Below are 21,406 nucleotides of genomic sequence, written 5' to 3' on the forward strand. Positions count from 1 at the left end.
TGGTTACTTACTCAGCTAAATCCAGTAATTGGTCTCCGCGTTGGAGGTCGCATTGGACTTTTTTACTTTTTAAAGGTCAGCGGGGCTTACTTCGTAATTTAATGCGGACAGTAATCGACCTTTAACCCTTACGAGACAAAGGTATTCATATTCTAAAAATGTAAACCATAATTTAATATTTCTCTCTTATAATTATAACGTGCGCGCGAAAATACATTTCTACTTCCAAATTCGAAGTGATATTTGATTCCTTTAAACAAAAACTTACCTAGCGGCGAACGCACTTACATATCCATACATTAATCCGGTTGTCGTTTTCGAGAGTTTTCCACATAAAATTGTTAAGCGGTTAAATTCGAGCTTAACCGTTTAAGAGATTATAAAAAGGTTTTTATTAGCCTAGATAGTTAAGGTGAAGGATAATAGTGCATACAATAATGAAACAATTTTCTTCGCTTAATTTACTTACGACCGCGGTCAACGCTGCAACCAGACACGCGGCCAGCGAGAGCTATGTCCAACCTATCCATAACTTATTTATAATATGTAGATAGTCAATATGTTGTCACCTTATCTTCTTTGTCGTTTCCACACGTATGTAAGCATTTCCATGAATATCGGTCCGCTACGAGGTGGACCGTCTGTTGGATGGTGCCTCTAACTGTCCTCTTTACAATGTTTGATCATCTTGTTGGTACCCTGCCTTTGGCTCGTTTCCCCTTCACTTGACCAAGAATTATAAGGCTTTCCAGACTGTGCCATGGAAATCGCATGATATGTCCGAAAAATCAGAGTGCTTGATCATGGCAAATGGTGGAGAGCCGCTTTGTTGTCTAGAGCTCTTGGAAAATTGAGTCATTGATCCTCAGGGCAGTCCATGGTATGCGTAGCAATCTCCTCCAGCACTACATTTCGAAGACATCGATCTTATTAACATCGTGACGCTTTATGCAGCTGGTTTCATCACCATACAGAATAATGGAGAACACTAGCGCACGCACCAACCTAAGCTTAGTCTCATGGCGAATACTTCGGTTTTTCCATATTCTTTATATTTGAGTCATGGCACTTTTTGCTATTCACTACCTTCGGCGGATTTTTTCCGAGCAGTTGCCATCTTGAGTTGTAAGCGAACCCAGATACACAAAACAAATACTTTTTCGAATCCACTAAGGGCCGTGGTTTGCGAGAAGCTGGCGTCTATCTAATAATAATATAATAATAATTTCTTTATTTACTACATAAACTCTTAAATCATGACCTAGAATACTATTTACATATTTAACAAACTGAGAGATTACGCAGATGGCATCAACAATATAAAATTAACCAATGATCCTCACACTAGGCATAGCCTGTATCGTGAGGACCAAAATGCGATTTACTATATATATAATTGACCTCAAAACGACATCACTATTATTAATAATTATTACGCTCAAAAACATGCGATACAAGATTTAACATATAAGATAATAAAAAATTTTGAGTAATAAAAATAACACATCAAACAATTACACATATGTGGGGAGCGTAGACATAAACAATTATAAAATAAATTAATAAGAAAAAATAAACAAAAAGATACAAAATTAATAAATCTACTGCTATTTCTTGCTTTTAATTAAGTCCATATAGTTCAATGTAAGCAACCATTTTTTCACTAGTGGTTTAGCTTGCCTAACCGTTTTGTGCTTTAGGTTTTCATTACAATGTCTAATAACCGCGTTATAAATATAGATCTTAGCAACATCTTGAAATAGATGTTTTTGGATAGATGGTAATTTTGTAGCTGTCAAAGTTACAGGTAATTTGTAAACCCTGCGTTTAATCAAGGAATCGTACATTCCAGAAGAGAGCACCGCTCTATGTATCAATAAAAATATTTTTAAAATGAATAACTGACGCACGTTGAGAACTTGACTTTCCCTGTAAACGCGTTCTGTAGAGTACCTTCGAGGTTTATTTAGTATCACCTTTAACACTGAACGCTGAGCTCTTTCTAATTCAATTAGCACAGTTTTTGAGGCAGATCCCCAACAGATGATACAGTACATTAATAGGGATTGGCATAGTGCGAAATATACGGACTTGAGAGTATCAAAACTAGCCACGTCACGTAGATTCTTCATGACGTATACACATCTTCTGATTCGACCAGATAACTCCCGAATATGTGTCTTGAAAGACAGCTTTTCATCCACTATGACGCCAAGATACTTTATTTCATTAACTCTTGCAATCTCCTTGCAATCACACGATGGATCAAATCCATCGCAAACGTGTATTTTAATACTCGTAGATGCTGAAGCAGACATTGAGGTTTTGCAAAAACAGATGTACATGCTTTTCCTTGTATTCAGTGTCAAAAGATTACATTGTAGCCATTTCTGTACTTTGGACATTCCCGCCTCAGCAATAGAATGAGCATCATGCCATGTTGATCCGCTAAATATAATTGCTGTGTCATCCGCATAACACAGAATGTCTGCGTTTGTTAAAGAAAGTTCAAAAATATCATTAATATATAATATAAACAAGGTAGGCCCCAGAATACTACCTTGCGGGACACCATATAACCATATAACCATTAGTTTTGTTTTAGAGTAGTTGGTCTTCAGGCCAAGCTTGGCACTTTCGGCTTCTATTCGTTTCAGAACGATAGCCATCTCATCCTCACTTGATGCAAAAATCTGCATATATCTGAGATTTGTGGGCTTTTGACCGCTGACGAAAACTCCGCCGTCCCAGCTCTCAAGTGCTTTCCTAATGATATGTCACCACCTATATCCAAATGAAGTTGGCACTACAGTCCCCACTGAAACATCTAACTATTCGTAGAAAACCCTCGAGTTCTGTTCTTTACATTAAGTTTGTTTAACTTAAATATCTATATACTGTAATGGTGTTAATATAATGTAAATTTCATGTCATCTACACGGTAAACGGCCACGTTAACAACTGTCTCGTAAACTTTTTTTTATTGCTTTGGTGGGTGTCACAGTCACAGCTCACCTGGCGTTAAGTGGTTACTGGAGACCATAGTAATCTACAACGTAAATGCGCCACCCACCTTGAGATATAAGTTCTAAGTTCTCAAGTATAGTTACAACGGATGTCCCACCCTTCAAACTAAAACGCATTACTGCTTCACGGCAGACATAGGCAGGGTGGTGGTACCTACCCACGCGGACTCACAAGAGGTCCTACCACCAGTGAATACGGGAAACTTAAACCCTAAATCGTTAGTAGCAACAGCAGTTAATCATATGAATACCGATCAAAACAAAATCCAATTTTAGAACTATCGGAGAGGTAGTAATACTATAAAAGCAATGCCTATAAATACTGCAGTGTCAAGGTAGTACATCGACGTTTGCTTTCCCTCTCGATGTCACTATAAATATGTTGGGAAAACTATTATCGATAGAGTGAACTTAATTAAATACTAAAGTCTGAGCTAGTGATGAAACTGACTAGATAATTTAATACGGATCGCGACATTACAAGATTATCGAATCAATGGGTTTTTTTGTTTAGCTATAAATATACTTTTTTTTTTTTTTTTTTATGGCGGGATTGTGAGGTGTATTGTTGTGTTAACTGTTTTACTCTGTTAATTTAGTGTTTCTTCAGGTTTATACTATTTACTAACTAACACTGTCACCTCATTATGGTAGATAACTCTAATAGATCCAGATCGTTGTAGACTTACTGTTATTGCGTTACTTGCAAAGCAAAGTTGAGTCGGTCAAAGACACATGAAAATAAACATTTAGACTGACTCGATGGTACAGTAGTTAGCGCTCCTGACGGTTGCGCCAAGAGTCGTATGTTCGATTCCCATATTTGGCAAGCTGACGTGTTTTTTTTACCCTTCCTATGCTTAGCCTTGAGAGGCTATTTCAGCTTCTCCTTGACGTGTAGGTGAGCTCACTGGGCTCAAACCGGAGTGCTGCTATACTGCAATGCTAGGGCCAGTGTTAGCAACATTCCAGTTTGAGCCCCGTGAGCTCACCTACTAGTTCGGTGAATCTATAATAACCCCTCGAGGTTACCAGAATAGATAGGAGAAAAAAACTGGTGGTAAGATTACTTATGAGTCCGCACGGGTTGGTACCATCACCCTCCCTATTTCTGCCGTAAAGCAGTAATGCGTTTCGGTTTGAAGGTGGGGCAGCCGTTGTAACTATACTGAAACCTTAGAACTCATATCTCAAGGTGTGGGCGGTATTTACGTTGTGGATCTCTATGGGTGGTCTGTGAGCTCGTCCACCCATCTATGCAATTAAAAAAAAACCCGTGATATAGTAAACAGAAACAACATGCCATGTTTTTCGATTGTGAGTACTCTGTTATTTAGAGGAAATCACCGTTGTGATCGGTCAGTGAGCTAGATAGCTGTTCAGCTTAAATGAACTTCGTTTAACAGGTAGCGCTCGTTCGTACCCCCCGGATACCCCGCGGGGTCTGAAATAACGCGGGGGATTCTGTCACCCGTCCCCCAGCAATTATAGAAGTCAAGCATCAACTGTCACAACTCGTCGCTACCTATTTGTGCAAAAAGGATATATGGGGGAGACCGCTAGCTTTCGCTTCGCCGTGTTCAAGCCATCGACAGTGCATAGACACTATCCTTTTGTTCATTACGATTAATGTTTTCTTTTTTTTTTATATTGCTTAGATGCGTGGACAATCCTACGACCCACCTGGCGTTAAGTGGTCACCCGAGCCCATAGACAGCACAACGTCTGTCCCACCATTCGAACCGAAACGCATTACTGCTTCACGGCAGAAATAGGTAAGGTAGTGGTACCTACCCGTGCGGACTCACAATACGTCCTACTACCAATATATAACATTACATAAACTAAATTATGAATATATAAATGAATACGTACTTAAATAAAGCCCATGGGTGGTTTCTGTGTGTGTGTGCGTACTATTATATTCATGAATGTTATGGACAACCATTTTCTTGAATTGACGATCAACTAAGCGAGGAAAAGAAGCAAGTTTTATCTTATATTATTGTGACAGTTTGCGCTCATTTTAAATATATGTTTTACTGGCTTTTGCCTGCGACTTTGTCCACGTGGAATAGTTAGTTTGGCATAACGCTAAATTTTACCCGCCCCTTCATTTACGTAGAATATCATCTTTATAAAACACCTTTACAAATAATACTTTATTTTAGAATAAATTTGGTTAGCATAAAAAACGTTATAGAGAGCCAACCTTAATATAGACATAATAATATGCTGTCGTGGACTTTTTTAGATCTTTTAAAGATATTTTAAACAATTCTCTCATACATTATTTTAGCGAAACTTTAACCGTTTCCACAGCGCACGCAGTGGAAGCTCTCAAAAGGGAAAAAAACTCCGATTTTGAAACATTATTTATTGGTGCTCCGCTTTCATTAGTCTTGGCGTGTTATATAGCCTTCCTCGATAAATGGGCTATCTAACACTGAAAGAATTCTTCAAATCAGACCAGTAGTTCTTGAGATTAGCGCGTTCGAACAAACAAACTCTTCAGCTTTATAATATTAGTATAAATAAAAACATTAAAAACAACTATACTAGTATTACATTATGTATGTAGATAAAATTCGAAGCGACCGTAGGTTTAGTGATTCGACTATGTTTTCATTCAAGTACATAAAAAAAAATGCATTTTGTTCGAAATAAAACGGATATTAGGATAGTCTGTGTGAATTTTTTTTTTTTCGAATTTAGTCGACAAAATTTTCTTACAATTTCGATAATTTTTAGTAGGCAGAAGCGTGACCGGATTTTACTAGTAACGTAAAAAACACGCAAACGTTTATCTACAGCAGTAAAAAAACAACTATTACTCTCATACCAATGTTTTCCTTCAAAGATAAATAAAAACAATTTTGTGTTTTAAGCAGTTAATCGATCTTCTATATATCATCATCATCCTCATCATCTCAGCCTGTCTGCTGTCCACTGCTGAACATAGGCCTCTCCAACTGATGTCCAGTGCGGCCGGTCCGTTGCCACCTGCATCCAACGTGACCCAGCAATTTTCACCAGGTCGTCGGTCCATCTGGTAGGTGGCCGTCCCACACTTATATTATACTTATCTTCTATATATATAAAAAGGAATTGCTGTTCGTTAGTCTCGCTAAAACTTGAGAACGGCTGGACCGATTTAGCTAATTTTGGTCTTGAATTATTTGTAGAAGTCCAGAGAAGGTTTAAAAGGTAGATAAATATGAAAATGCTCGGAATTAAATTAAAATAACAATTTTGTTTTTCCTTTCAAATCAAATCAAGTGTCCCCCGTCGGACGGATTCCTTTTGTTTGTTTTAAGTTTATTTTATTATACAAAAGTTTAGGTATTTTATTTATCGATTGAGGAACTACGAAGTCTGCCGGTTCAGCTAGTTGGTAATAAATAAACGAAATCGAATTCAGTTGAGCGTAAATTCACGACAGAGAATCCAGATGTTTCGTAAAATCACAACAACCACGATAATTGACGTAACAATTCAGTTTTGATTTTAATAAAAGAACAAAGAACTAAATCCTCTTTTTTAATCAGACCTGACATGCGTTTTACCTGATTTGTGACAGAAAAAAAACAAATTAAAACATGTCAAATTCTAGCAGCAACATACAATAAAGTTTTTTTTTTAATAAATAAAAATGAATCCATCCACAGTTTTCATTAAATCAAAACATTTTTGGTCATGTCTACTCGATGCATATGTACCATTAACGTTTCGGAGTGACGTATTCAACAGATCTTATGCTAAGAAATCTGGTGATGACGAATGTAGAAGAGCATTAGTGGATATTCCACCAGACGTAGACCCGAAATGCCCACAGCCCTGTGAGAGAATAAAAAAGAAAAAACCTGGTTTATTACATAGAATTAAATTGAGGGTCATCGAAGGAGGCACGAATTTCGGAAGTAAGTCCCGATTATATCACTTTTGACTATCACTTTTGTAAAGAAGTTTTGTTTTTCATTCTGCCCTCATTTATAGGACAGTACGTTAGATGTATCTTTTTTTCTTTAAATTTTACCACCGACCAGTCGTATGCTGAGAAACATTAGGTCTTGTATTGGCAAGTAACAGTAGCAATCTGTTGGATGGTTTAATTAAAAACCACCCAGCGGCTAGTGGTCTACTGCGTACGAATGCTCCAGAGATAAAAGAACTAGCTCGTGTTCAGTCGAGCCGAAACGTCCACTAAGTTATATCGCCCGACGTATAAGCCTGCTTAACTATGTTATGTAATTGGTGCCACAGTCCTGCCTATCACCGTCCGTCCGCTTTGAAGAAGAAAATAAAGATTAAATGGAAGTAACCCGTCTCAGTTCGAAGTGTGGGGAAGCTGTTGTACTGTAGAACTCAGAATTAAAACTCAGTCTCAATGTTGGTGTCGGCACATACTTGGTGTCTATGAGCTCGTAAACACTTGACGCCTGGTGCACCGTGATCAAATTCACCCTTATTAAGTTTTTTTTTAAAACACAGCTCCATTTCGGCGCGTCTCATGCAAAGAAGAGGAGAAGCTTCCTCCAAAAAAAGTTGATACTGAAACGAAGGCATTGCCGCCACCGTCACGACCGGCAAAGGTGCCTTCAATGCCGGAGACTAGGTCAGGCGTCCAAGTATCGATTCTTGGTGCAGACTCTCCGTTAGGACACTACGTAGCTTTGCTTTTGAAACAATGTCCTTGTATAAAGAAGTAAGTTTGTCTTCTAGTCCATTTTCAATTATAGCTCGTGGATTTTTAACAAAAGATATTTCCTGGTCGATGTGACGCAGTAAATGTCAGTAACCACCTAATGGATCGAAGCTGTTGGAGTATCTTTAAATATGTTCCTACTTAATCCCTTTGGTGTTGCAAGCCTAAATAGCCACTATGACTCCGCCTATTTCTGCCGCGGCCGTTGTGTCAGTGATGTTTCGATTTCATATCACTAGAAGAGCATCTGTATTCACAGCAGTATCTGCAGGCTCCGAGAATCTATCTACTGGTGGAATCTACTAGTGGTAGGACCTCTTGTGAGTCCGCACGGGTAGGTACCACCACCCTGCCTATTTCTGCCGTGATGCACTTCGGTTTAAAGGGCGGGGCAGCCGTTGTAACTATACTGAGACCTTAGAACTGATATCTCAAGGTGGGTGGCGCATTTACGTCGTAGATGTCTATGGGCTCCAGTAACCACTTAACACCAGGTGGGCTGTGAGCTCGTCCAACCATCTAAGGAATAAAAAAAAAACATTTAAAAGCGAACGGGCCTGAATTGCGCTCCGATCAACGGCCATAATTTGTTAGATTGTCTGATATTTTTCGAGTATAGCGTTTTCAACGCGATGACCTACTTGCTGGTCTGCCTGCGTATGAAAACTGTATTAAGTAAGTGTTGCCGAAACAAAGCCATTTACGATTAACAAAGATGATCGTGTTTAGCTAAATTACAGTATTGTAAAGTCCTATTAATTAAATTTAATTTTGACCCATATCTGAGCGACCCCGTTCTAGTTTGTTTTCCTCACACGAAAAGCTTTGTAACACGATTTCGTTTTTTAGACGATGCCAAATGTGATTGGAATAAGACCCCAAAATTTCAATTTTAGCGAAAAAAAACAAATTATTTACCTATTTTTAAATATTGCTTGTTTTCTTTATTTAACGAGCAACTATTTCGACGCCATGTTTTTTGTATTGATACTGAAAAGCCTTAGCGTTTCAAAAATCATTCAAAATCATTAAAAATCATTTCAAACTTGCATCACGGTTCTTAGAGAGAGATTGAGTCACCGTTGTATTTGCGTCGTTATTTAGATCAATTGAAACATGTATATAAATATCACGTTCCACAGCTTTCGTCAGCTTAGAAGCAAATGTAATCGCAATGCCAATGACGTCATCGGGCCCTTAGTTAAGAATTACCTCGGAACCATCCAAATTATCTTCCTCAAAAGTTTTTCGAAGTGTCATTTTGTAATCAAAAGCAAAACATCTCTCAGACATTCAAAATCGAAATCTTTCAATATAATCATATTATTTCGGTCATGATTTTAAGACCGGTTTACGTTTTTACTCTTTGTTTGAATTCACAAGAATTGCTCAACAACCAAACGAGCCTCATGACAAAATTAAAGTGTCGGCAAGATACATCGGTACAGCGTGCTTGAACCCGATGCGGCTCATGAATCCGACCCTTGAGGACCGTTCGTTTCAGCCGATGTCACAACATGAGCCGTATACCAGTGTATTTATCGCACTCCCTGATCCGGACATGAGAAGCGGGTCGGCGGGCCGAAATTAAAACGTAAACTCAGGCTCCATTTGACGTTCAAATGCGAACAGTTCATGAATATAAATTTTACTATTGTCACTATGACATTTTTGTGATGTTTATCAAAACAACATTTTATCATTTAAAATAATAATCAAAACAAATCAAAACTATATTACTAAAGTCGTTATCCACGACATATATTTTTATTTCGTTAATCGCCCAACAATAATCCAATCCAATCTCTAAATAACGCCTCCGAGCTCATATTAATACGAGGTCAACTCTAAACAAATCCAATTGCCCTCGTCCGTTCCAACGCGCCGAGAATTTGCGAGGTATTCAGAAAGCACACATCAAACTTTTACTGAGGCTTTATACGCCCCATTATATTGTACATTGAGGCGAACGTAATAAAAGAAGTCAAGATTTTACGGCCACTCCGTGACTACCGCGCGGTCTATGTTTATCATTGAAATTTTATTGCTCTGAAACTGTGTAATATGCATTTGATTTTCTTACGTGCTGTATTGAAATATGATATTTGAAATTTGATTTACAGCTGTATTGGTTTTAAGCGTGTTCAATAATATAAAATCGGGCTAGCTAGGATACTGAATCTCTGTTCAATTTACTAGTCACCAGACGATGACCGAGCTTTACTCGGGTTTTTTTTGATAACGCCATCTTGTTGTGTCTTTAAAGCGGTTAGTTGCCCTTAATTAAGAAAAATAGTATTATTACTCACCAATAGATGTCGGGAAGAGTTGATTATTGAAAAAATGAATAAAATAACATTTTCTGAAAATAAATCGTAGCTAGATCGATTTATCGTCCCTAAAATCCCCTGTATACTAAATTTTATGAAAATCGTTGGAGCCGTTTCCGAGATTCAGATTATATATATATATATATATATATATATATATATTAATATACAAGAATTGCTCGTTTAAAGGTATAAGATACATGCTTCAAAGTTTTCTGCATCTGGACAAATTATAGGAAGAATGTCCTTTACAGAAATATGGTACAGTATAATACCTCGTAATTCACTTTCAGATTGCGTTTGTACGAAGCAAAGCACTGCGAATGTTCTGCATGCAACCGGAATCTTTGTAAAGTCGTGAAAGACCTACAGCATATCAACACGAATTGCCTTGTGCAGGCTTTTAGCAGTTCTTGTAACGAATTGGAACGATGTCTACAGGTATATTTGATAAATCCAAATTGTAATATGAATTCCAATAGAGAATATTCATTATTTTCAACGGAACTAGGCGTATTTAAGCCTTCCTTAATTGACTGTTAAGATGCGCGGAGATGTTAAGAATGATCATTTATAGGTCTCATAAAATTCTACCCATAAAATATACCTACAGAAGAAAACCAAATTAAATATCTCTAAAAATATGTTTAAAAATGAAAAAATCAAAACCATTCTAATTTCACTTAGACAGAGAGCTCACTGTACTGAATTTCTGTTTCTGTATTGGTGTCATTTTTCATATCGGACATAAGTTACACGAAAAAATACCCTGCGAAAAGGAGTAGCATCTTCAACCTCGGAAAAAGCTTTAGACGACCATCTCTCAGAATTAACAGCTTAATCAACTGCTCTAATTATTATTTTTCAAACATCTATTTCGTTTTACGTGTGAAATTTGAAATGGTAAACTAAATTGATTATATTATGCACTCTCTGAATTTTTTATATATTCTTTTACTTGGTTACAATCCTACACGTTTACTGTTAGTTTACCAACATAAAAATTAAAAAATTATGGTTTGATGTTTACCTAAAGCAATAAACTTCTCGAAAATGAATTATAGTAGTTATGTATAGAATTTCATATAATTTAGCAATAAATTCAACTCTCTGTTAGGACAAAATTGCCATGTTGGGTTCATGATACAAATTATTAATTCTCGATTTTACTAATTTAGTTTTCCTTGAATGTTTAGGCACTTCCTAAAGGCCAGCTTGAGTATAAATTACATTTTATTTTAATAATTTATACACCGCTTATGGTACATATTGATAAAACAATGATAAGTAACTATTACTAGTTAAATATTACCTCGTAAAATGTTTGGTTTGTTCAGTGTCAGTTTGACAAGGCAAATAGATTAATTACGACTTAACGTACCTATTTAAAGTAAGTAGATTAACCTAATTTTGCAAACACAGCATTCACCGTAATTTGTAGTATTAGTGAACAGTTTACTGTACAAACGTTAGTAATTTTTATTGCTTAGATGGATAGGGATGAGCTGACGGCCCACCTGGTGTTAAGTGGTTACTGGAGCCCATAGACATCTACAACGTACATGCGCCACCCACCTTGAGATATATGTTCTAAGATCTCAGTATAGTTACAACGGCTGCCCCACCCTTCAAACCGAAACGCATTACTGCTTCACGGCAGAAATAGGCAGGGCGGTGGTACCTACCCGTGCGGACTCATAAGAGGTCCTACCACCAGTACCACTAGTATTCGAGAATTACTTACATCTCATAATATCCAAGTCAAATGTGGTTTATTATAATTTTATATTTTTGTAGAAATCCAGTTTATTGATCTGTGGTGGATAGATGAATAAACTTACGACAAAAAGGATGATTTCGAAGCGAAAAAAAATTCCCCATTATCAAGTTGGTAAACTTTCATGGTCTCTTTCTCCTGAAATGGACAAGAAACGCATATAAATTCTAAAATTCAAAACGTGCCTTTGAAATAAGTTTTGGAACTCCGGCGGCACGGTTCGTAAGACGGAAAAAAGTTGGCGTCATTAATAAAAGTTACGTCATCAAAGTACGTAGATACGAAAATATGTCGAATGGAAATAATTCACAAGAGAAAGCGCAACGGCGTCGAAGGCCGCCTAAAAATAAAACTCAAGTTAATAATTAGTTTGTGCAACATCGCTTAGAACAACCGCAAAAATAATTTAAGTTTCAATGACTGACTTATTTCAATTTGCACGATTTGTTTTTCAAATTGTGCTCATTTATTTTCCAAGAAGCCTTAATGCAAATAATGTTTAAGAATCTAAATTGAATTTAACTGTAGCGTGACTTTTAGACGATATACCAGAGTTTTATGTTGGAAAATACAGTAATCCTAGGGAGTTGTTTGGTCGATAATAACGTGTTTTATTTTATGTTTTATTCGCAAGTAAGTGATGGACGACGACCTTACGCGACTTGGCAATCAATATGTTTGTACCGCACGGATATAAATTAAGTAATACTAGAGGTCCCGCAGTAGTCGAAATTCGACTATAATTAATTGGTATTGTATGTTTGTACACTATTATGATTGTATTTTATACTTCTATAATCACAAATTTCGCCAAAACTACACTAAAAATATTAACAAAGACAAACGATGTTTAATCTATTCGCAATTTGACCACAGACGTCAAGAACAAAAGTTTGACAATAAATAGTATGCATGCGTGTGTGCGTTAAATACATGGTATGTAGTGTGTGTAACGTTTTCTTTATTCATTTAATGTATCTTTTAGATATTATTTAAAAAAAATATTAACATTGTGCACTTCTTCTCTATATTCTCTATAAGTGTAGAAAATTTCATACTCCTCCGTCCGCGCAATTTTCGTAAAAAGGGATTCAAAGTTTTTGCTTCACGTATTAATATATAGATATGCATACGAGTTCGCACCAACTACTAATTCTTACAAACAACTAATTCCTTCCGAATCAGAATTAAAATGAGAAATCTGCAAAGCAATTAGTTAACAAAAAAACCTTTGGATAGTTTTTTTATTTTTTTATTGCTTAGATGGGTGGACGAGCTCACAGCCCACCTGGTGTTCAGTTGTGGTGGAGCCCATAGACATCTACAACGTAAATGCGCCACCCACCTTGAGATATAAGTTTTAAGGTCTCAGTATAGTTACAACGGCTGCCCCACCCTTTAAACCGAAACGCATTAATGCTTCACGGCAGAAATAGGCGGTACCTACCCGTGCGGACTCACAAGTGGTCCTACCACCAGTAAATTTTTATTATCGTAACTAGCGACCCGCCCTCGCTTCGCTTCGGAAACATTAAAACACACATGAAACTAAAAAATAATAATTTAAAAAAAATTAAAAAAAGTAGCCTATGTTCATCAGGGACAATGTCGGCTTCTAATGGAAAAATAATTTTTCAAATCGGTCCAGTAGTTTCGGAGCCTATTCGAAACAAACAAACAAACAAATCTTTCCTCTTTATAATATTAGTATAGATTTACATTATCTTAAAAAAACCTTTGTTGCTAATTGATATCAGTGGCTAATTTAATATTCACCGTAAAATATACAAAACACAGGGGGTAAGATGATCTAGATTATCATTCTACATTAATGTATACCATACATTTTAATTCCAAATAATGGAGTGTCTTCCTCGTCTATGGAGAAGGAGCGCCGACAAGTCTATTCGCTGCGAATGTTTTATCTTCAACTAACAAACTGTTATTTACTTGACTGATATTAATCACATTTAAAGTGTAATTTCTTCATTGAATTTTCCCTCTTCGGATAATTAATGATCGTTTGCTTTAAAATAGTTTGTGTTATAATAATATTTTTCGAAAACTCTTGATTATTAATTTCAATAGGGAACGGCTTGTCAGTGCCCTTGACATTGACAGTGTCTATGAGCGACACGAGCTGCTTACCATTAAATGGTATCTATACCTGTTTTCAATAGTTAATTTATTTCTAATTTGTAGGATGTAAACGAATCACTTCATCACCTCCATGACGACCTGGACTTAGAGTCCGTCAGTAAGTATTTGCAGTTGGCGTCGATGCGTCACTTCGATAAAGCGGCACGACACGAGAACCCTCTCATCGTGGCCGCCGGTAACTACATTCCCGATCCTGCGGACAGAATGGAAAGCAGTCGACGTCGCCCAAAACACGTCATCTCGGATCCTCCCGATCCACTAACGGTGCTTTTAGGTACTTCAAGCACCGGTCACCGTTCTCGTCGAACCCGTCGCTTGCGACGAAGGGCTCCACGAGTAAATTAACTCTCAGACACAGCCCACTGAGTTTCTCGCCGGATCTTCTCAGTGGGTCGCGTTTCCGATCCGGTGGTAGATTCTGCGAAGCACGGCTCTTGCTAGGGTTCGTGTTAGCAACGTCATCAGGTTTGAGCCCCGTGAGCTCACCTACTAGCCACGGTTACGCTGAAATAGCCCCTAAGGCTATCAGCTTGGGTAGGAAAAAAAAATATCACTTCATCTGTTTAAGAATAACTGTGTATGTGTGGGTGGGTGTGTGTGTTTGTGTGTGTTTTAAGCACCTTAAATATTTAGTTATCAAATATTAAAGCAAAATACACTTTTCTGGGATTAAATATTGCCAGTCAATTTACAGCCCAAAAAAGCACATTAATTCACGCGTGAAGGAATGACAAGTTAAAGCAGCCTTTTCAATCATAAAATATATTTTTTATGCTATCACTCTTTTGTACACACGTCTGATTTTAGTTCTTTGTTCTTCAGAATACAGATATAGTGTTGATGCTTGAAAGCAGTTATCCGAACTTGGACCTGTCTTTTGAGAAGAGATTCAATTGTCAAGCGCCCATAGTGAAAAACTACGCCGATGCTATAGCCAACGAATGTCCTAAAGCGTTCATAATAGTTTGCACAACGCCTATTGATTGTATGGTACCGTTGATAGCAGAGGTATTTGTTTATTTTATTATTCTTACTATACTAAACTGGACTTTAATGTAAAAATGCTTTTTTTGCGTCGATGATCAAACTCGATATTTCATGACCTTATATACATGTCATTAAATACCAGGTATATCAGCTGTTCCAAGTAAATACGTACCTAGACAAACTTAGTTTGCGTTCGCGTATGATTTTCACGACATGGGAATATCACCTTGCAATGTAAAGATGACCGCAAAATGTATTCTATCTATCAGCCCACAGACGTCCACTGCTGGACATGGGCCTCCCCAAAGCCTCACCATAACCATCGGTTTTGGGCTGCTTGCATCCAGGGGATCCCCACGAATCTCGATAAATCGTTGTGGGCGGTATACTCACCCAAAATTTATTAATTTATTATTACTGGGTGATGACCGAGCTTTGCTCGTTTTTTTTTTATAACGCCATCTTGTTGTGTCTTTAAAGCAGTAAAAATCGATTTATCGCCCACGAAATCCCCTGTATACTAAATTTTATGAGAAACGTTGGAGCCGTTTCCGAGATTCAGATTACCTACAAGATATACCTACAAGAATTGCTCGTTTAAAGGTATAAGATTTTGCTAAGTACTATCTCACTACTCAATCTGACTATTTGTGCTGCGAAGCACTTAGGCGTACAGATTTGAAGGACAATTGTTATTGATACTGACTACTCCGATATTAGCAATATTCGATATGAATAGTATGTAGTATTATATGCATTCTCTGCGCGTTATTAAAGGTTTTACGATACGATAATGTCAACACGCTAAAAGGTTACGAGCAGCCGATATGGATCGTCAAATATCGCGTTATGAATGTAATTGACTCCTGTAGTAAGCGTTTTAATGACGTGACTTTTTCTGGGTTAATTTGAAGCACGTTCCTAAGTTGAACTTATAGTTGATTAGGTGAACATTCTGTTTGAGACTTGTTTAAATCGTTTATTACGATAATCTAATTTTACCTATATACATTTTAACTATATTAAAGTTTACAACATATCAGTTTCTAAGCATGATACCCGGTGTACCAGTGGTCATAACACATTTTTTTACTGCTCCCGATGGATGGCTCATGCTCTTTTTTATATTGCTTAAAAGGGTGGACGAGCTCACAGCCCACCTGGTGTTAAGTGGTTAATGGAGCCTATAGACATCTATAACGTAAATGCGCCACCCACCTTGAGATATAAGTTCTAAGGTTTCAAGTATAGTTACAACGGCTACCCCACCCTTCAAACCGAAACGCATTACTGCTTCACGGCAGAAATAGGCAAGGTGGTGGTACCTACCCGCACGGACTCACAAGAGGTCCTACCACCAGTAAAAAATGCGGGGTTAAATGGTCACCGAAACACAAAAATATCACAAAACGAATGCTTTAACATTTATACTGTTACAGTCCCGACCTTCAAGCAGGAATACACGACTGCTTCGCGACTCTTGTTATTTCCAGCAACACAACTACTATAATCTAGACATGTACATGACAATCATCGTTTCAAACAGCCTGTTTTACACTGAAAGACTTCATTTCATTGATCGACCCGTTCCAAAAGCTGGCTTGTAACCACGTCAGACGTCACAAAGTCACATCTACAATGTTCAACAGGCGAAAAATTGGCAGTTAAATCTCGTTGCATGAGTTTCCCATATTCTCTTTACGCAAGGGCCGTGATAAATATTTCGCATGTTTCCCTGGGGCCGGGCCGTTTTCAATCTCGTTCTAAATTACATTGTTCCACTCACGGATCCTGTCCGTAGCTTTTATTGTGAGTTCGCTATTTCTTTGAACTCTGCAGAGTTCTTCCTCATTCATATGGAACAAGAATTTGATTTGAAGATTGAGGTTCGATTATTGTTGTCCTCGAGAAGTTTACACTCAATTACGATCGAATGATTATTTGGCATACATTTGATAATGAAACAGGAATTGTGATAGCTACTTCAAATTACATTTTTCGTTGGTGTAATTGTGATTGTGGGACGCATCGATATATTTTTAATGATTTGGCGGAAGACGCACTGGGACCGCCTTTTAAGAGATTGCTTAGCCCGTGGATAATATAATGTGAATTTAGCAACCTTGAAACGTAAGGTCAAAGTCTAAATTGTATTGTAAATTCCTGCTACGATTAGGCAAATGAAATCAAAAATATTCCCATTTTCCTAGGCGAAAGAATCGATAAGTAGATAATGCCTTCAATTTCACAACACTTCCTCGCAACCTCTCAAACAAAATGTCCTATTTTCTTAATAAGTCCGAAAATAGAATAACATGGCCAATCATAATAATACAAATAAACGGTTTATTATCACATTGTCTGGAGCACCGTGTCTCTATGAGGGTAATTGGGAAGGTCAATACTTTGGCGGAGTAATGGACTGAACAAATATTCAGAGAGAGGCCTCACCACTTTTATGCTATCTCTTGGATTTCTAATTTCCTCGAATATAAGAGTAGACAAATGAGATTGATTACAAATATAGATAGATTGTTACAGTTTCCACACTATTTTTAAGTACACTTTAAAAATATTTTAATGGTTATTCAATTGTCAGTTTTATTAATTCAAATACTAAATTATGAGTCTTTTGATAAAATTGTTGCGAATAAGGAGCATTTTTTTTTTGTTTCATGAAACTACCAAAAAATATACTAAAGGTAATCTTGAAAAGAATCAGCATTGTTTTTTTTTGGACGTCCATGCTATGACGTAACGAGGCCTTGTAGAGAAGGGCAGACTTGTTTTTTGTAATTTTACCCAAGACGCCACGTTGTGGAAACGATAGCAAACTTCAAATAAAGGAATATTTTTAAGATATGAAGTTAAGTTCTAGAAGAAAAACATACAAATAGGGTTATATTATAGTCGATAAGTAAAATGCACACACACAATATATGCAAATTTGTGCACCTGTAAAAATTATTTATATAAAAACATTTCATCTTATCATTTGTTAATCTATGCATATTCCTAGTAATCTATATTGTGCCATAAGTCTAATAAATTCACCAACAACAATTTCTGAAAATAAATCGTAGCTAGATCGATTTATCGCCTCCGAAATCCCCTGTATACCTACTAAATTTTATGAAAATCGTTAGAGCCGTTTCCGAGATTCAGATTATATATATATTTATATGCAAGAATTGCTCGTTTAAAGAGATAATATAATATTATAATCATAAAATTTATAAAGTTAAAATTACCAATGTCAAATAAACATACAAGAAATCAGTAAAATTTTAATGTACTAAAATCTTCATTTGTTACATGTAATATGTATGTATGGACGTTTACGGAAGTAATTATTTATATACTTTTTAAAAGACTTGCTAATGAAGACTACGTAAATAAATCTGCTAATAATATGCTACTGTTGAATATAGGTAATATAAAGTAGGTAGTTTATTTCTGCAGACGATTGAAACACGTAATGGAAATAACCCTCGGAAGAGATTGTTGTTAAGGATATTGACTTAAGTAGATTTTTTGTTCAGACGCTGAAAGAAACCGGTTGGTATGACCCACGAAAGGTGCTCGGTTCTCTGGCAGTACCAGAAATGCGTGCTAGCACGCTCGCTGCAAGGGCCCTGTGTCTTGAACCTCGGTATACTAGAGTCCCTATCGTTGGAGGAACTGAAGGCGAATCACTAGTTCCGCTGTTTTCAAAAGCTGTTGAATACTTTGACTTTGCCAAGGTACCGACTTACCATTCCTATTCATGAGCACAGTTGTTAATAAAAATATATTTGGTAGATCATCGTACCTATTTGTATCACGAAAATAACTTATGTTTTTTTTTATTTATTGCTTAGATGGGTGGACGAGCTCACAGCCCACCTGGTGTTAAGTGGTTACTAGAGCCCATAGACATCTACAACGTAAATGCGCCACCCACCTTGAGATATAAGTTCTAAGGTCTCAGTATAGTTACAACGGCTGCCCCACCCTTCAAACCGAAAAGCATTACTGCTTCACGGCAGAAATAGGCAGGGCGGTGGTACCTACCTGTGCGGACTCACGAGAGGTCCTACCACCAGTGATTACGCAAATTAGAATTTTGCGGATTTGATTTTTTTTACACGATGTTATTCCTTCACCGTGGAAGTCAATCGTGAACATTTGTTAAGTACGTATTTCATTAGAACATCATTAGTACATCCAAGAAGCCGTAAAACAATCACTGAAACAACTTCACGCTGTTCTATTGAAACCAATTCCGAGCCAATCTCCGGGGATTATCCATTTCTATCGCAAATCCTTTGCACGGGTTCCTTTTAACAATGTTTTGCTACAAACGATTTTATTGAATTAATCTAGAAAGAGAAATTACGTAAAGTAATTTAATTACTCGTATATCAAGGTTTTTTGTTTTACTTTCTTGCTAGCATAATGCCCTTATGATGACTGATGCTGTGCGAGGGGCCCAAACTGCTGTTACCAGGACCGATGGAGCTTGTGTTAGAGCTGCCGACCTTAGCGAGGCCCATGCGCTATCTGGCTTAGTAACAAAGGTCGCACATGCTCTCCTCTGTCACGACATCCCAAGAGTTACTGGTTTTGTAGAAACAGATGCCAGTCAAGTCATTTCTCCTGCCAGGTTTAGTATATGAATCTGTTTTGATTTACTACATATATGTATTTAGCGTAGTTGTTTATCGACTCAACGTTGTACGTAACTGTTGGATGCTTGGGTTTCTTAAATAAAACTTCCAAATCGATCCTGAGCTTATATTTTCTTTATACAGGTTTTTCTTAATTTTTATGTTGCGAATAAACTAGCTTGGCACGGCGATTAATTCAAGTGTAATGGTGTAGGTAAACATAAATAAAAATTTCAACATTGTTCCTTAAAATTTTGTAGGTGTTAAAGAACATAATTTATCAGTGCAAATCATGTTAAATTGCCAAAAATTTATACGAAATTCGAAAAAAACCGCGATATTTAAAAAAAAAATGTAGTTTAGAAGTGTTTTTTTCCTGAACTATGTTGAATAAACTAGAAGATTTCAATGCCCTCTTCTGCCTTCAGATATATAGCAAATACTGTAGTAATTGGAGGGAGTGGAGTAGTGAAAAATTTGGGGCTACCCAAGATGACGGATTGGGAAACCACACTTGTTAATTTTGCGTTAATCGAATTGCTCGAGAAGCAGAAAATGGTTGAAGATTGGCATTTTAAGTACTGCAGCTCTTCCTGTAGACTGGACGCCTGTCAGTTCCAATTCTTCACTCCGGGGACATTCCAAAGATTTGACGACTGTGCTTATGCTAATTTATAGTGTTTGAGTGATTAGTTTTTTTTTAAATAAATTGTCGTGTTTATGTATGTAATATGTTTGTATTTTTATATTCAATAAAATGTTTTTATTGTTAGTTTCTGTTTTACTACCAACGTTGTTAATTCGCTTCAATTTGATCAATTTTATTGTTAATCTGAATACGTACGAGAAAGGGACGTCTCAACAAACGTTACGCATGCGTTACATAACGTAACGTAGGTGACCTAATTATATGGAATAACAAGTGTCACATCCTTCAAACCGATTGTTTCGTGACAGAACTAAGCAGAAAAGTGGTATCTAAGCACTTGGATCCAAAATCCACCAAGCACTGGTTGATGATTACTTGATGAAATAACACTCTCATAGCTTTAAATTTAAATAAGAAATTGACATCTAAATTAACGATGTTACTGTGGAGACACTCTGTACGATTTCAGATAAGCGGTGAAGCAATAGATACCCTATAAGCTTGATCTCTTTGCTTATTCCGTCTAAACCATCAATACTTCTATAACGTTTTGATTCATTTACATCTTCACATCCAGATACCTTGCAATCGAAGTTCTGCTAAACAAGCACGGGATTTGCAGGAAGCTTGACCTGCCGAGCGACATGAGCTTACTCGAACTCGAACTCATCGACTTGGCTTTTGAGCATTTAAAGCTTAACGTCGATCTCGCATACAAATGGTACGATGCGTTATTAGTCGGTGAATGCGAGAGATGCCAAATGGCGATGAAGACCGACTGGCACATGCCGAGGCACTACCGCCATTTAGATGACTGCGCTAGTCAATTGACGTAAGGGATTTTGTGAAAAAAAAAAATGGAACACCGGTTTAAATTGTTTTTTTTTTCTCTTATAAGAAGTAAAATTATTCGATAGATTTATCTATAAAATTCGTCATTATGGTATTTGGTATTGCTACTATTAAGAATTAATTACTTAGTTGCTAGATACCGTGAAATAGATACATAGTAAGGAACTCGATATTTCTTTTTGGCATTACGTTTCCCGCTCAAAAAACATTACCTTTTTTGCATGCATAATCTGAATTAGAATCAAAATTTAATTCTGTAAATGATATGTGA

General features: G+C 36.9%; 2 protein-coding genes across 4 annotated transcripts in view; both read left to right on the forward strand.

Moving 5' to 3' along the window:
• LOC114242429 (uncharacterized) overlaps positions 1–21,406 on the forward strand; it is a 91,802-nt gene that overhangs the window by 35,847 nt on the left and 34,549 nt on the right. The gene's annotated exons all lie outside the window — the stretch shown is intronic.
• On the forward strand, positions 6,121–21,221 carry LOC149503303 (malate dehydrogenase, mitochondrial). 3 transcript variants are annotated; one of them, XM_028173574.2, is made up of 7 exons: positions 6,121–6,946; positions 7,518–7,731; positions 10,355–10,502; positions 14,821–15,006; positions 18,528–18,728; positions 19,419–19,630; positions 20,861–21,221. In XM_028173574.2, exons 1-7 carry the CDS (start codon positions 6,679–6,681, stop codon positions 21,117–21,119), a joined length of 1,488 nt encoding a protein of 495 aa, XP_028029375.2. In that variant the 5' UTR covers positions 6,121–6,678; the 3' UTR covers positions 21,120–21,221. The 3 variants fall into 3 exon arrangements, with proteins under 3 accessions (XP_028029375.2, XP_089596227.1, XP_089596226.1); XM_089740101.1 differs by lacking the exon at positions 20,861–21,221 and adding an exon at positions 20,063–20,403; XM_089740100.1 differs by lacking the exon at positions 14,821–15,006.

The sequence above is a fragment of the Bombyx mandarina genome, chromosome 03 (assembly GCF_030267445.1).
Source record: "Bombyx mandarina strain Sakado chromosome 03, ASM3026744v2".
NCBI lineage: Eukaryota > Metazoa > Arthropoda > Insecta > Lepidoptera > Bombycidae > Bombyx > Bombyx mandarina.